This window comes from Euwallacea similis, chromosome 1, assembly GCF_039881205.1.
Source record: "Euwallacea similis isolate ESF13 chromosome 1, ESF131.1, whole genome shotgun sequence".
Lineage (NCBI taxonomy): Eukaryota > Metazoa > Arthropoda > Insecta > Coleoptera > Curculionidae > Euwallacea > Euwallacea similis.
The window spans coordinates 6,536,843-6,554,116 of NC_089609.1; the positions used below are offsets into that span (position 1 = coordinate 6,536,843).

Here is a 17,274-nt window from a genome sequence, read left to right on the forward strand (position 1 = left end):
GAATAATTAAATATCACATTTAAAGCCAAACTTGCCTCAAATCGGAATTAGTACATATTGAATATAAGTGTACTTAGTAAATTACGGCAGCGTGGTCTTTGACCCGTCAGACGATAACCCGATTCCCCTCACGAAGTCGACACAGGAAAAATTTCGTTATTCGCTTTCGTTCGACGTGAACTTAGTGCAGTTCGCGGTCGGTGCAAACAGAATTACAAAGTTCGGTGTATGTTGACTCATAAGCCGCCAATTTTTTTTTCAAAGTGTTTTTCGAATAATGAGACATTTCTGATTTAAAAAAATAGGGAAAACAGATATGGCAACTTCTAGGGAAGTCGGCGTGGGCGATTTTGTCCTCATGGACAAAATTGACTTGGACCATTTCATGAAAAATTTAGAAGTCAGGTAAGTTAAGTGGGCAGGTGTCATAGTGTGTCAAAAAAAAACAAAAACATGTCGTACCCGGCATGTTGTCATGGAGTCATTTTACGTTATTTGTTACTACTTTTGAAAAAATACCACAAAATATCTTAGAAATATCTCGAAAATACTTTGCAGTACCTCCAAGGTGTGTACCAAAATATTTCAGCGATCTGCCCCCGAAATACCAGGTAAGCCAAGGTTTATCTAATTTCTTAATTCCTAATTTTTATTTCTTAACTTGTAATGCTTATTCTTAATTTTTAATACATAAGGATGTATGCAATTTTCTAAATATTAAGAATATCATATTGGCAACTGCCTAATAGGTAGTTTTTCCTCAATTATTCTTGTGGAAGTAGCTTTTCCTGCCCATGATTTAAAGCAATTCTGCAATGCACATCCTTCCGAAAGGTAGTTAAAAGTAAAGAGTGATAAAGTGAAGATTCTCCTCTTTCCTTTGAGGATTTCTCAAGAACTATTTATAAATCCCTAAGAGCTAAGAGATGGGTATTTTCAAGGTTTATGCATTAGCAAAGAAAATTGGGAATCAAAATGAAGGAATTGGATAAATAATAAGTGCTATCTTATTAACTCCTTAAGAATTATCAATAAAGAATAAAGAATTTGGATAGACTCTGACTTAGTGGTGAGAATTGGTATACCCTCCCTCATGTATACCATCAAGAAATCTATCCTAAAAAACCAGGGGCCGTTTCTATAGAAATATGTAAAAATCAGAATGATATTTTTTCCATTGAAATTGTCCAATGACTCAAGTATTTCTATAGAATTAGGGCTCTGAGCCTACCTTTCTTGTAAAGGCAATATTAGAGTTTCAATTCAAGCTTCTTGCTATCTTGGAATACACACTCGTATTGTAAGGCGATTCTGAGATATGTATTTCAAATTATTTTGAGGTGTTATGAGTCGAGTGTTCTAAATGGGTATCAAATTTGAGCTTCTGTATATCTTATACCTCTTAATTAATAATTAAATGGAATTTTCATTGGTCTAAAATTATATATGTGTGTCTGTTCACAGCTACCGGCTGCTATAAAACGTTGCCTATGCATTTATATTCATGTAGTTTTTTAGGTAGCGGTAGGTACGACCGTCATTGATGTTAGTATTATTGACGCCATATTAGAGCCGCTATATTAGGGCATAGCATTTCTAAAAAAGCATAGCTTTGAACTGGCAATGTATACTAAATTAAAATTAATTTTGAACTAAATGTTAAGCAAGTTTTGGGCGAAGTTGGCATAGTCTGTTAAAATTCGTTAAGCTTTTGAATTAATCACTGTCATACATGTCATTGTCAGTCCCTCGTTATAATTTCCTTTTTGGTTCAAATGTCGAATGTTTCTGTGGGTACACATATTTGAATAGAAATCATTTCCTCAGTTCATACCAAGCAAGATTTCCAAATTCATGTTCATGTTTAAGTATCATTTGATTTTATGAGACTGAATCCAGGCTTCAATGCTAAATTATGTTCAATATAATCTACCTAGTTAAATATTTAAATATGCAAATGAAATGATTCATAATTTTTAACATCCTTTTCAACCTTATTGCATTTTTGGAACAAAATCAAGAGAAATACCCATATTAAATTATATCTAGAATTATTACATATGCTTACCATTCAATACAGGTGACAGAAATCACTTTTTTTACTTTTGATTTATTGAAATAAATGGTAAGAAAATTAAGATATATAGTTAATTTTTTTAAACAGATTTAAGTTGTGCCTAAGTACTTAGTTGTCATGCCTGTAAGAACGTTTATTATGTAAAGGGAATATTAATTACTTTTCATTAAACGGTATCCTAAATCACTTGAGGAATTTTAAAAGCCGGCTTTCCATTCAAATTTCATAATAAGTCTGAAAACACTTGTTTAAATAATATACAATATAGACGTTATCTAAGATAAAACTGTATTGATTAATTTCTAGAAAACACTTAAAAATGTGGATTTTAGACATCTAAATACCTACTTTTGTAGCTTTCGCTATTCTTAATTGTTTCGTAATCAGTATTGAAGCGTGTCAAAAAATATGCGTAATATTAAAAAATCCTATGGTTGATGAATATCAATATGTATTTTTCAAATTAAAACAAGAGTTTCAAACGGTGTTCCTTTGTGATTTGAAAACGTACTAATTTCGGGCAGCTAAATATTTAAACTTAAATACATTTCAGTGAGACACCTTGTATCTAGCTGTAAAACTGTTTCTGTAGATAAGTAATGTATATAATTCATGATAACTTACAATTTTACTCTTTCTGGGATAATTTTCGCTTTCTAACACTTCTGTAAAATGCATTTAGCTCATTTTTATAAAGCTTATTTAAAACGTCCATATTTCACCACAAAATTCATTAAATCTAGCATTAAATGGTATGACTAACCACTGCTTGTGGTTTTGGGTTCAGATAAGATGATTTCATGAATGGGTAAGTTCAATAGCTAATGCACTATGAAAATATTCTTCAATTGAGTTTCTGCTAATAGTATTATTTAATTATTTTTGCTTTACTTAATTTTTTTTTATTCTATAAATCTTATGAACGGTCTTATAAACGCAGGATGAAGTTTCTTATGACTACATAGGATACCCTTTTTAGTGCATGCACTATTGCTATCATCGAAATGGTGGAAATGGAAAAAAGTTGCCATTTTTTGAAGAATTTCAGTATACCATAAACAGTATTACCAAATTGTATTCGAGATTTTATGAAAAATGTAAACTTAATCAAAATTTTCAATCAAAATCGAGTTGATTTTTTTTCAATTTGCTTGATTGTGAAATATGTTTCATTTTTAGAATTTCGAAAACCAAAAAAGATTTGGCAACATCATCTATGACATTAAAAAGTCTCAAAAAAATGTAACTTTTTCCTCATTTAATTTAATTTATTAACAATAAAAATACTTTTACAATCACTCTGCCCAAAAATGGGTTAGTTTTTTATCCATTTATTCCATACATTGACTCACATTTCAAAACTAAATCTCCTTTTCGCTTAATTTCGTGATCAATTAATTATATTAATATTAATAATAGACAGGGTGAGTTTTTTTCAATGATTAGTGAAGAGATCTCAGAAACTAGCGGAGTTACGAAATCGGTTAAATAGGGAAAGAATTGGAGTTTTAAGAGACCCATTTAAAGCCACTTTTTTGAAAAAGTCATATACAGGGTTCCGCATCGGAAAATGCCATTAGACATTTTGGGAAACATATGCATAGCAAAGTTACGAAAATTTATTGGTTTGGTAAGAGTCTTGAGACGACCTCACCTAATATATTTTCAAGACTTCACACTTCCCTTTATACCGGAAGTCGATGCTTGCTTATTTGAAATGGCACACCTTACACATTATTGCATTTTTGGGTTCTACGTTCAATTTTAATATAACTTTATTAATACGTTGGCTATCTTAGAATTAATAGTTTTCAAGATATACAGTTGGATGTTGAAAGCAATAGATGCAGATATCTGCAGAATTGTAAATTGTTAACAAACGGACAGATATTTTGTAACTTTTTTTGTCATAATACTGTAGAAAGTCCGTATTTTAGTATGCTGTCAAACTTTGTCTGGATTTTTTCTAAGGTATCCATAAAAATAGAACCAACCTAAATTTCAAAAAATAATCAAAACTTAAAAATTTTAAATAGAACCTCACTATTATTTTTATGCATTATGAAACTACATCGAAAAAGAAGCTATGTTTACGTTTAATTACCTATAGTAAAGTTGCGTAGTTTTAGAGTAATTTCGTTCTATAATTTGATGTAGGGATAATAAATTCCCAATTCTAAGCTATAATGCAAATATGAGAAACGTATCTATGGAAAACAGAAATACCAGCAAACTTTCATTGCTATGTGATATAAGTCATACACACTTAAATACACAAATTAGTTATATAAAACTAATTTAATTACAGTATTATAGCTTAGAATTAGGGATGTATTATCCCTACATTAACTTACAAAACGAAATTACTCAAAAACTATAGAGGGTGTTCCATAAACATACCGTCAAACTTTGAGGGGATGTAGCGCTTATAAAAACAAACATTTAGGTCAAACAATTTAGATTCGAAATTGTTTCGTTTCCAAGATACAGAGTGTTAAATTTCTTATTTTTTAAATATTTCAAAAACGGTTTGGGATACGGACATTAAATTAGGAGTACGCTATGGAAGGACAAATGTGCGTGTTTTGGAGTAGGCAAAATATTTCCATCTGCACCAGTGGCATCCGTAAGGCCATTCAATGGGATATTTTTAATAAAACTGATTTTTTTTTAAATAAGAATATATTTTTTTAATATTCTGTCAATTCTTAATAAAAAAGACCACTTAGTGCTTTGTTGCTCAGGTAGCCGTTTTCAAGGTAAAAAATAATTTCTCATTCCTGTCCTACCAAAACCTAGTATAGGTTTTTAAGTGCGATTTTTTAAAAATTTAAAAGAAATTAATTTCACTTTTTTTAGTAAAGATAAAAGATATGAAGATAAGCATTTTTTGTCTAATAAAATATGTCTACAAATCTATTATATTTTTAAAAAATAGTAAATTTAACACTGTATCATGGAAACTCTGTATCTTGGAAACGAAGCGATTTTGGACCTAACATTATTTGACCTAAATGTTTGTTTTTATGAGCTCTACATCCCCTCAAATTTTGTCGGTATATTTATGGAACACCCTGTATATACATATATTCATTCTCTGCTCATTTGTAATATTCAGTTACAGTTACTGGAATTAGGGTAAATTACCTTAAATTTCCATTTTGTAATTATATTCCTTACTTCAGTTTTATTACGTATCTCGTTATCACTCCATTTACTTCTGCGTAAACGCAAAAAATGTCAAACTTATATTTATATACATACATATAACTTTTCAAAGTAAAAAGTGGCAAGACATATTTGAATGTTACGCCAACGAGGTGACATCATTGCGAACGTTTTCATCCTTTGCGGAATGCCTTGACATGGCTCATTATTATGAGTCATGTTAAGCAATTTAGTACGAGTAGATTTAAATTGTGTTTAATATGGAATAATGCGACTGACAATCATATAATATCGTGTATGCATTGCATGATGTCAATAAATCGCGGAATTCGGCGATATCATGTATTCCTATTTACTAGAGATATTATAATTAGTCATATTTTCACGGCTAAATTATTAATGTGCTACTAACTTTAACTGCAAGTGGATTTCCATAAAGAAATGAAAATAGGGCCTTAGTATTGGTTAGGTTTTCTGATTCAATGGAAACTAGTTTGATGTTAAAGGTATTAGCACATAAATAATTTGGCCCTCGATGAGTAGCCATTTTTAAATTGCTTTAAAGTTGCTCAATGAAATTACTCTTTATAAGTCTAAAATAAATTCCAGTAGTTCCAAAAATGTCCAAGCAAAAATAAAATTTTCATCATTTGAAAATTTTAAGAATATAACATTTTTCACCCACCATTCAAATACCAGATTTTTAAAATTCTTTATAAATTATGGTATCCATATTTATGAATATTTCAAGCAACAATGTTTTATCAATAAAGGACAGCAATAATAAACCTGCTAATGCGACCAGATTTCGTGTCTAGCAGGAAGTGGATAGAAATGCATTGGCTATTATAGATTAAACTATGTAAACACTACTAAAAACTTGATAATTCAAGGAAAGTCTGATGTAAAAATTGAACTATTTTAATTAGCGAAAGAACTTTTGCCAGTCAATGTCGTCCATTGAACCGTGTAAGACCTAATGAAGCAACATACAGTATTTGTTTACTGATTTGTCTTGCTTGATGGTACTATGTCGCTCAGTTCCGGTCACGGTCATGGTTTCTCTTGTCAAAACTGGCAAAAAAGTTGCAGGAAGTGGTAAAAATGGCGACAAATTGCACAAAAGCAATTCCTCATAGGAAATTGACGGAGAAATGCACTTTTAGACTTACAAGCGTATACAAAAGTCATCAATTAGGTAACGCCGGGTTGCATTTACCGCCTGGCTTACTTTCCTTTTCAAGCTATTTACATGCCTGGGTTGTGTAAGTTTGTTGTAGTATAATAATTATTAGTGCAAATCCTTGTAGCAATTATTATTACGTTACCAAAAGTTGGCAGTAGAGGTACTTTTAAGTATTTTCCGATATATTAACTGAAAATCGTAAAAGTGCTAAATATAGACGTGAATGACACTGAAATAGACTGTCGTGCTCGGTGTGGGAGTAGTAGGACCACATGGTGACAAGCATAACAATTATTACTTAGCAGGTTTGTTTTCTTTTCAGCCCAACTACAGTTTGTATTGAGGTTTAATTCGAAGTACCCACGTGCGTTCAGAGGAGGAAAATTTGTTAGATATTCAGCAGAAATTTTAAATGATAAACTGATTTTTTGGCTTGGGATGTTAAGCTTCCAAGTTGAATTTGGAAATATGTACACAAATTATGCTGATATCAGTTTTAATAGTAATTCAGCATTCCTTATAATTGGTCTTAAATACTGTGAGCTCACTTAAACTTGTAGCCAGTCTATTTACAGGGCTAGTACATATTTCGGTTTTGAATATGAGAATCAAGAATGTCTTCTTACTAGAGCTCTTATTCTCTGAAATGTATCAAGGCAGATCGTTGATTAATTCCTTAGTTTCCATAGAAATTATCATTTGGGTAAAGTTGCCAGGACTTCGAACTCTTAGCCCTTACCCTCGCAGTGTTCTTTACTTCTTTGGCACCAGAATATCGTATATTCACGATGAAACAGTGTTTTATAAACGAGAACTTCAACTATTTATTGCTTGCCTTGAACAAGTTCATGAGCACCACACCACTTGGTGCCATGATGTTATTAATATCACATTTTTTTTTCCTTCACACCCAAAAGAAAGCTGTGCCGCACATTATTTGTTCGTGGTTAGACAGGATGAATGTCTGTTTACAAATAATACTAATGGTACACATGGGTTTCTGAGCTATTTCTCATAGATTACAATCATTGTGGTACAATGCACTAGACAAATATCTGTCGACCGAAAACAACCCGATAATATTAAAATTTATGGTGTTTGGTAATGATGTTTGACTCCCTTTTTTTAGGTGTGTGATAATGTTTCTGTATGTAGCTTTATACTGGCAAGGCAACAGTTGTTATTCGATAAATAATATAAAAATTGCTGTTACTTTAAGTCGCGATAAATGTTATCTTCTAAATAATACTTAAAAACTCTTTTTAATATTGGTATTAATGGATAACAAGTGAATTGCTGCACAAATAATTATTAATTTATAAGCGGCAATAAGGTTTAGCACTTTCATTTATGAGAATTTGCTTTATAGGGATTTTCACGAAAGACTAATACTTAATAATAATTGTCTTAAAGACAAAAACGTATATTGGATCTTATATCTATTCAAACTGGCATCATCATAATACAAAGGAATTCTCATAGTGTTGATTAAAAAAAAAATTAAGTGAAATTGAAGTGATCCAGAACCTAAACAAGATGGGTCTAATACTTCCCATATCAGACAGAAATTTAATAACTCACCGAAAGGTCACCATAAGGTTACACCACAGGGCTTAGTCGTAAAAGGTTAAAAACTACATTTCAACAAATCTAGAACGTGACGATTCCCTGTATCCTCTTTGTGGCCATATATGTTTTAATGGCCCATCATTTTACGTATTATATTTTTACGACAAATATCGGACAAAACATTTTTACGGCCATGACATGTCACTCCTGAAAAGAGGTGAGGCCATAATCCCCCAAACGTTGGACCCTTTCGAATAGACGTAAAAATCAAATTTGAGACCCATCGTGCTCATAAATCATCGAAATTAATATGATGGTTTTGTTGCCAACGAAATGTGATTTGGTTCATCACAGAATAAACGAAATCACACTTTAAAAAAAGGTTGATATGGAAAATGACCGACACAAATGGTAGCCATTGTGCGGAAGTCTAGTTTTGAAAAACTATTTGTTTTTTCACTGTTATTTTATAACCAGGAAGAACACTCGGTTCAAATTTATTATATACAAATATGTGGTTTTTCTTTTATTTCCGAGAAGCTGTAGATGATGGAAATGTGTGTTTACGGTTCGATCACGGAACAACTGGTCGTGACCGTAATTTGGTATCAAACGACTGAAAGTTCTCTTCTCCGTCATCTTTTTGGGGCAAACTATAACATTTTTATTTATGTTTTTACAGATTCAAAAACGGCTTAATCTACACTTACATCGGAGAAGTATGCGTCTCTGTGAATCCATACAAAACCATGAACATATACGACCAATCCTACGTGAACAAATACAAAGGTAAGGTGAAAGCATTAATTGCATATATAGTTTTATTACGTTTTTCTTCGTGATTTATGATATCATGGCAGCTAAGTGCAAAGGCATAAAATTAAGTAATAAGAGATTGTCGTACATCCGATACAATAAAAACATGTCAATTTATTTGTTAGGGAATTTCCAATAAATAGAATTTTACAAAAATGTTGTGAGTAAATAGTCCGTTTTTGAAGTTTTTATCATGGTTTTACTAATAAACGCATATTTTTATTTTGATCAGAGTACTGCTGTGAAGTAGGTGTAACGGTGAAAATTTTCAATCTCTATTTAAAACTTCGCATTTTACACCACTGTATTTTTGCGCCCATTTTTTCCTTATCTTTGGTTATGTACAAGAATACTCTACAAATAAACAGCCCTCTAACCATTGTTCTTCAACTTATTCATACAGATTCAAATACAAATTTAGTAGTGAAATTAAAAATTCTCTATTTGAAACTTGATGTTCTACACCACTGTATTGTCCCTCCAAACTAGAGATTTAGTTAAAAAAAATTTATTCATTTGTTTCATCCAGAAATATATACTCAACCAATTTATTAAGCAAGTTAAATAGAAAATCTGCGCACAAAGTGTGAGAACATAAAAGGACTGAAATCGATGAGAAAAATTGTATTTGTCATGTTAATTTGAACGGCTATCAAAGCAGGAAATCGACACACGACGATCCCTTTATAACCGTATAAACCGATGCGACGACAGAATAACATCCCATATTACGAGGACGATTTCTCTTTTTATTCTCTATGTATTCCTATATAAAATAGATAAATTGAAACATTATTTTGTTTAATCGATTCGCCTGATGATTAATGAGTCTTAGCATTTATTGCTTTTTTGTTATTATGATTAGTGAAAGACAATTTAACACTATACCGAATATAGAGAATAATGCTTATCTTTTGTAAATTTAATACGCTTCATACATTGTTTTAGTTCGCATCTTAAAATAAACATTACCTGCATAAAACAATACTGGGAATATTCCGGTAAAAATAAATGATTACCGTAAACTTGGATACATGGGAGAAAATTACGTTATTTGATTCCCCTGATAGTACTTGAAAGCGTTTCAATTCGATGTCAAAATGTTTGAATGTACATATATGATTTATGGACATGTTAAAACAAACAATAGACATTAATAAATATATATTTATTAGTTTAATATGATTTTCTTTTCTATAGGCAGAGAATTATTCGAAAACCCTCCACATATCTTCGCTATCGCGGATGCATCACACAAAGTGATGAAGCAACAGGGCCGGGACACTTGCATTGTGATCAGCGGTGAGTCCGGATCTGGCAAAACGGAGGCATCTAAAATTATTATGAAATATATCGCTGCAGTCACCAACCAGGGTAAGATTTAGATGTAATTAAAAACTTTTCGGTGAACCACAATTGGCACATGAGTATTATCCATTACTAGAAATGCACTTTCTTGATGCAATCATTGAACCTCATAATTAAATCAGCCTTGGATTTATTTAATAATTGTGTAATCAATTATACTTCTTGAAATCGATCCAAGATGTTCCACTTTTGTTAACCACATGAATAAAATGTACATACGCACAGTATTCTAGGATATATTTTAAATATCATTTTATCGTGTAATTTTATGATCAACATGATTTGTCTTGAAAATATGTAATCTCATATAAAATAAAATCTTTCCAGAGATATATCAATACGTGCACGTTTAGATATTTTTTCTTTAAGATAACTACTTTTAACAAAATATTAAACAAAATCTGAGAGAATCATGAATTGAAATTCATATTACGTCCCTGAGAGCAAAATGATTAATCTGCTCCCAACGTTAGCTGAATGGAAAGTTTGTATAGAAGCATTAAAAGCGGGCCTGGGCATTGGTCAGATTCTTGGTTTCTGTGGTAATTCGCAGTAGCAGATTTAAAACATTTAAAAGGGAAGAGATTAAAAAGCCTCTAAAATCCGTAATTATTATAAAAACTTAAAAAAACTTGTCTGATTTCACTATGTTCTCATCTTCCTAGGAAAGAGAAAATCTTAACAGAATATGTTCACTACCTTTAATTGGTCAACATTATGTAACGTCGACCTGCGTATGTTTCTTTCAATCTAGACTAACTCGTGTAAGAATAGTCCCTACTACTCTTGCAGACAATAAATTATTCCTTATGGAAATTTATGAATATTTATTTTACAGCTGTTGTTACGATGAAAGTTATGGCTTGTTACCTAATACTATACCTACTAAGCTTGATCTAGTGATCTACACTGAAAATAGTTGCGTTTAAATAATTACTGTTATATACTTTTTTCTTAGGGATGTTGCCTCGTCTGGACGGGACCGCCAGAGCAAGTAATTACTGAGTGTTTGCTTAAATGTTTTGCATTTTGTTGACTGTAGTGTGCACTGGAAAGGGCAAATATCTAATATCTTTGATTGCTCATACAGTGTGTACTATCAATACATGTTAACAGTTCCTATTTCTAACGCTCTTTTACGTGTTTTAACAGTCACTATCGAACGTGGATGATCATCACCGAATGTTCATGTATTAACACCCATGTACTACCGACATCAATGGTTATTTCATTAATCATATAAATTACAGAAGGAAAACACGAAATTGAACGTGTCAAGAACGTGCTGATTCAGTCGAACGCTATTTTGGAGGCCTTCGGCAACGCGAAAACTAACAGGAATGACAACTCTTCGAGATTCGGAAAATACATGGACATTCATTTCGATTTCAAAGGCGACCCCATTGGAGGTCACATCAACAATTACCTTTTGGAAAAGTCCAGGGTAACCATGCAGCAGGATGGAGAGAGAAATTTTCATTGTTTTTATCAGGTGATGAGATTAGTCATTTTTGTGTGGTTTTAAATAAATAATTAGGAAATATATAGTTTATTTAATTATTTTTAGTTTATTCTAATTAATTTGGTTGAGCTTGCTATAGCTTTCTATTACTGTACCGGAGTTTTAGATATGTATGTTATCAGAACTCCCTTGAATATCATCTTCGGTAATTTCTTTTTTCACTAGTCAGTTTAAATGTCTTTTCCATAGAAAAATCATTCAGGATATTTTCCTAATTTTAATGCAAGGTGACGAAACGTTTGAGATTTGAACATGAAGGTTTTTTTACAGCTGTTAATGGGTGGAGGCGATGAGTTACTCAGAAAACTAAACATATCTAGACACCCAGACCAGTACTTCTACATCAAGCAAGGAAATGCCGCCAAAGTGGACAGCATCAATGACAAATTCTTATTCAGAGAGGTTACCACTTCCTTGAACACCTTACAGGTATTTTTTTTATTTAATCGCTTCATTTAAGACATCCTATTCTGAATATGTTCTATTTAGTTTAGCAAAGAAGACCAAGATACTTTGTGGAGGGTTGTAGCTGCGATATTACATTTGGGAGAACTACAATTCAATTTAGTCGAAGACAAATTGGAGCTGAAAAAATCGAAGAATGTCGATGATGTTGCTTCTTTGTTGCAAGTAATAATAAATATAAATTTATTTGATGAATCTTTTTATAACAGTAAATGCATTAGGTGAAAAAATCGGATTTGGAGACTGCTCTATGCGAGAGGGTAATAGCAGCTAGAGGTGACATCATGAGAAAAGAACATACAGAGTCGGAGGCCTCATTCGGCAGAGATGCGTTTGCCAAAGCAATTTACGAAAGGCTGTTCAGCTGGATTGTAAAACGAATTAATTCTGCCATTGCAGTGGATGCGCAAAACTTACAGAAGGTTTATCGCAGTTCTCTAATTGGAGTACGTAGCTGTTCTAGTCATTTTTATCAAACTTACATCTACTTTGTACAGGTTTTGGATATTTACGGATTTGAAATCTTCGACAATAACAGCTTTGAGCAGTTCTGCATTAATTATTGCAACGAAAAGTTGCAGCAGTTGTTTATTGAGCTAGTCTTGAAACAGGAACAGGAGGAGTACAATAGAGAGGGAATTGCGTGGACCAATGTGGAATACTTCAACAATCAAATTATTTGCGATTTGGTCGAAGCACCCCATAAAGGTAAGATTAAGTTTTTAGGTGTATCAAAGTAGGACAACCGATGTTGTCACATGTTTGTTTGTTAATTTCTTTAATTAATCGGGAGGATAAGACCTAAAATATAAAGTTATTTAGTAAATTTTTATAAATGATCTTTCTATTGATACAATATGGGTTTTCTAGATTAGAAACTCTTTTACTACAAAATTATAACTTCTTGGCTGAATGGCAATCGACAAGGTTCTAATTATTTTCAATACCATTTTCTATTAATAATTCGCCTTTTTAGGTGTAATGGCAATAATGGACGACGCCTGTAAAATGACAGCTGAAAAAGTAACGGACGAACTACTACTAGAGGCTATGGATAAGCAGCTTAAAACCCACAAACACTATATGTCAAGGCAAACTAAGACTACCGAAAAGACATTGAGGCACAAAGTTGATTTTAGGTAATTCTTATTTTGTGCGATTGTTAAAAACATTGGAAATCAACTGAATCATTATGCAGGATAACTCACTATGCCGGCGATGTAACATATTGCATCGTAGGCTTCCTCGATAAAAACAAAGACACCCTCTTTCAAGACTTCAAAAGACTGCTTTACAACTCCACGGACTCGAATCTGAAGGAGATGTGGCCCGAAGGGGCTCAGCATATCAGTCAGGTACGTTTTTAATCGCCGTTTCACAATTTATGGTAAAAACAAATGACTTTAGATAACGAAAAGGCCACCTACAGCGGGAACTCTGTTCAAAAACTCCATGCAAGATCTAGTGAAGACTCTTATAAGCAAAGAACCCCACTATGTGCGATGCATTAAACCGAACGAAGTCAAATCGGCTTCAGCTTTTGACTACGAGAGGGTAAAACATCAAGTCAGCTATTTGGGACTCATTGAAAACGTGCGAGTTAGGCGAGCCGGTTTCGCCTACAGACAGCGATATGACAAGTTCTTAAAAAGGTTTTAACAAATCGTTTGCCAATTTCTTAGTTTGCATGGAAATTATCTTCTTAATTCAATTATCAGAACATTGATGTCTTATTCCTTAAAGTATATTGATTTTTTCTAATATTTATATTTTAGGTACAAAATGATTTCTCAATACACCTGGCCGAATTTCCGTAATGGGTCCGATAAGGACGGAGTCCAGGTACTGATGGACGAAACCGGCTTTGGTAACGATGTGAAATACGGGAAAACTAAGTTATTCATCCGGTCACCCCGTACGCTGTTCGCACTGGAGAACTCTAGAAACGAACTGATTCCTAGTATAGTGACTTTAATTCAGAAAACTTGGAGAGGTAATTGTGGTAAATATGATTCTGAGGTTTTAATGCTAGGATTTAAGGGTACCAAGTGCGGCAACTTTACAAGCGCATGAAAGCCTTAATGGTGATGGTGAAAGCCTACAGATTGAAAAAAATGCGAGTTTACATCAACCAACTACAGGTCAAATTCCAACGCGCCAAGACCATGAAGGATTATGGCAAAAGTATTATCTGGCCCGCGCCACCCAAGGCATTACACGTAAGTCACATTTTTGAACGTCGAACTGATTTTTCGTCATAATATATATATTTTTATAAGTAATTTTTTCTATCTATAAGTATTGTTTCAGAATACTGCTCGTCTCTTCCGGATGGCGTTCAACAGGTGGCGCGCCTACATGATTCTAAGTAAAGTGAACAAGTCTGATTGGCCTCAGATGAAGCTGAAAATTAGTGCCGCCAGCGGGCTGATCAATAAAAGACCTTACTATGGTCTGGACCGGAAATGGGAGGGCAACTACTTGTGTCGCCTCGATGAGAACAGTAATTACACCCTCTACAATGACGCCGTGAATAATTTGAAGAACACTAAGCATTTCAGTCAGGTGGGTTTTTGGTTTATCATGTTTGGTGAAAAATTAATAGTTTGATGTTTTAGGTTTTGTTTTCCTCCTACGTGACCAAATTCAATAGATTTAATAAAGTGGCCGAAAGAGTGATGTTGGTGACTGACCAATTTATTTTTAAACTCGACTGCGAGAAGTTCAGGAACATGAAGGAGGGGGTACCATTGAAAGACTTGACCGGTAAGTACATTTTGAATTAATACCGAGCGTTAAAAACAAAGTACCTCCAGAAGACTGAGAAGCACACATTTTCTAACTTCACAATCTACCTTATGATCGCACAGATTTTAGACATTTTTCTTGTGATCTTTATGAATGGATTTGGTACCCCAATATAATAACACATTTGGTAACACATAATTAGTCAACTTTTATTTTTCGATGAATAACATGGTTCAAGGTTTCAATTGAAGGGTCCAAGTTTATACCTTTCAATTTTTACCTTCGTTAACGTCCTTACCCTCGTACTTGTTCGCCACCGATATAACGCGCATATTTTCCCTCGTATTCACCTTATGTTTACGAGCCAAACTTAAGTCTAATAGTGGCTTAAATTAATACTTCCACTTGCAAGATTGTAAATTTAAGCCACGCTTTTTATAGATGTCTAACAGTTACTCGTGTGTATTTGAATTGACGTGGTTTTCGACAATTTCTTTCCATAATTGGAGGTAGCAATCTATGTTACGTTGAACGTAATGTTATGAAGTTTTAAATTATCTAACAATGCGAAGATTGGGAAGTGTTTCCAATCCTTAAACTAGTAACGTAAGTTTGGCCTCAATTATACTATAATTTTTTTCCGTCCATTTTTATATTTTTTTATGCATCAAACAACATGCGTTCCCTAAAATAAAAATTTCTCATTATCAATCAAATTTTTTCTCAGGAATAAGTGTAACTCCAGGCCAAGATCAACTAATAATTCTTCACTGTCCTGGTGGCAATGATTTAGTTGTATCTCTGCATAGCTTGAAGCAAGAGGATCGAATCGGGGAATGTGTGGGCAACATTTGTAACCAATTTTACAAGTAAGTCTTTAAACTCATTTCTAAGGAATGCTAATTAATATTTCCGATTTAAGACTGCGCAACGCGGACTTACCCGTGAAGGTGAGCAAAACCGTCCAATGTTCCTTGGGTGGGAAACAACGACTTATCAACATACAGGTCTCGGCCGAGATCCAAACGGCCACCTTCAGAAAAGATGGCAGTAATATTTTATATGTGATTCCCTCCACTTTTGCCATTATAGAGAATGGCAACAATCACTTTAAAAATTAACGGTTGAAAAGGTTAAAAGGAAACAAACTTTAAAGGAAAGTTGCCAATGATTAATTGCTTCGAGCGGCTTTCAGTATTTTACAAATCCAAAGATTTTACTACTATTTACATACTGACTTGTTCGTGAGTCGTAGTGCCTTTAGAGCGCCTTTTTATAACGCATTTGAATATTTTTGAAGTGTTTTTTAGAGGAAATTTTGACGGCATTTGTTACGATCCTGAACTACAGAACGTTCAGGTTATTTGGTATGATTACGAAGGCATTCTTGGTTTCCCGTTAGTTACTGGGAAGATTTCTTTGATCGTGCTATAAAATTTATCTGTGTTATGCTTTGTATTATTATTCTATTGTAGGTAAGCCGTACTTAACGATAGTAAGCTTTAAGCGCTTTCGATTTGCTGCAGAGCGACCCTAAATAGTGTTTTGGGGGCGCCAAATTAATTTTGTTATTTCTTAGGTGATTTCTGTTTTGTGTACAACGATTTTTCTGGTCCTCGCATGGTGAAATAGGACATAATGTGATTTTCTAATAGTTCTTCCAGAATGGGCTAAAAGCCTTTGTAATAGAGTTATTGTTTATTGTTACTATTACTGCTACTTACGATTCAATTATGAGATTTGTTATTACTGTCCACTAATTCTTATTGTTTCCTTTCTGAATTTTGAAGGAGAATTTTATAGGTGCCATCATGTTTTGAAAGACGTAATTTTGTATTAGATTGCGAAGGATACTTATTTATTATTAGTCAGTCATGTGCCTTTATAAGAACTTTATTTTATACAAATTTTTGAGATATACATATTACTAAATAAATAATTTTTACTCGTAAGTTTCGTTCTTTTAAGATGCCATTTTTTCCTTTTACGCATTTCGAAACAAACGTAAACACTCTTCACCCAATATAAAAATATTTATCAAGTTGCCTTTTCACACCGATAACTGATATTACTTGTACTTATATTTAATTAAGGGCCAGTTCTTCAAAATCCTGTTAAACAGCATGTGAAGTAACATGCAGTCAAGGTTAAGCTTCAATCAAAGAGTTTTTGTCAATTATGGAAGTGTTTCATATAGGTGTCCTTTCACAGTTGACCGAACTTAACTTCACTTTGAAAACTGTCAAGTTTTTGGAGCCAAACCAAAATGAGTTAAATTATTCTGTTTAGACATTAAACTGTGGTAGAGTATTATATAACATTAGCAAACCTGTATTACAGTGAATATTTTTAATT

The 17,274-nt window shown here is 32.9% G+C and overlaps 1 protein-coding gene across 2 annotated transcripts; it reads left to right on the forward strand.

The window, feature by feature from the left end:
• Nucleotides 1-134: 134 nt before the first annotated feature.
• On the forward strand, nucleotides 135-16,871 carry Myo31DF (Unconventional myosin ID). Of its 2 annotated transcripts, XM_066399252.1 has the most exons (18): nucleotides 135-405; nucleotides 8,683-8,789; nucleotides 10,017-10,190; nucleotides 11,143-11,178; nucleotides 11,435-11,676; nucleotides 11,977-12,135; nucleotides 12,196-12,336; nucleotides 12,393-12,617; nucleotides 12,669-12,879; nucleotides 13,148-13,310; nucleotides 13,370-13,526; nucleotides 13,579-13,823; nucleotides 13,947-14,164; nucleotides 14,212-14,390; nucleotides 14,482-14,736; nucleotides 14,790-14,937; nucleotides 15,647-15,788; nucleotides 15,842-16,871. In XM_066399252.1, exons 1-18 carry the CDS (start codon nucleotides 317-319, stop codon nucleotides 16,038-16,040), a joined length of 3,090 nt encoding a protein of 1,029 aa, XP_066255349.1. In that variant the 5' UTR covers nucleotides 135-316; the 3' UTR covers nucleotides 16,041-16,871. The 2 variants fall into 2 exon arrangements, with proteins under 2 accessions (XP_066255349.1, XP_066255356.1); XM_066399259.1 differs by lacking the exon at nucleotides 11,143-11,178.
• The last annotated feature ends 403 nt before the right edge of the window (nucleotides 16,872-17,274 follow it).

Coding starts and splice junctions, on each gene's coding strand:
- Myo31DF (XM_066399252.1), top strand. CDS start 317: ATGGCAACTTCTAGGGAAGTCGGCGTGGGCGATTTTGTCCTCATGGAC. Junction 13,311..13,369: donor AGGCACAAAGTTGATTTTAG/GTAATTCTTATT, acceptor ATCATTATGCAG/GATAACTCACTATGCCGGCG. Junction 13,527..13,578: donor GGGCTCAGCATATCAGTCAG/GTACGTTTTTAA, acceptor AAATGACTTTAG/ATAACGAAAAGGCCACCTAC.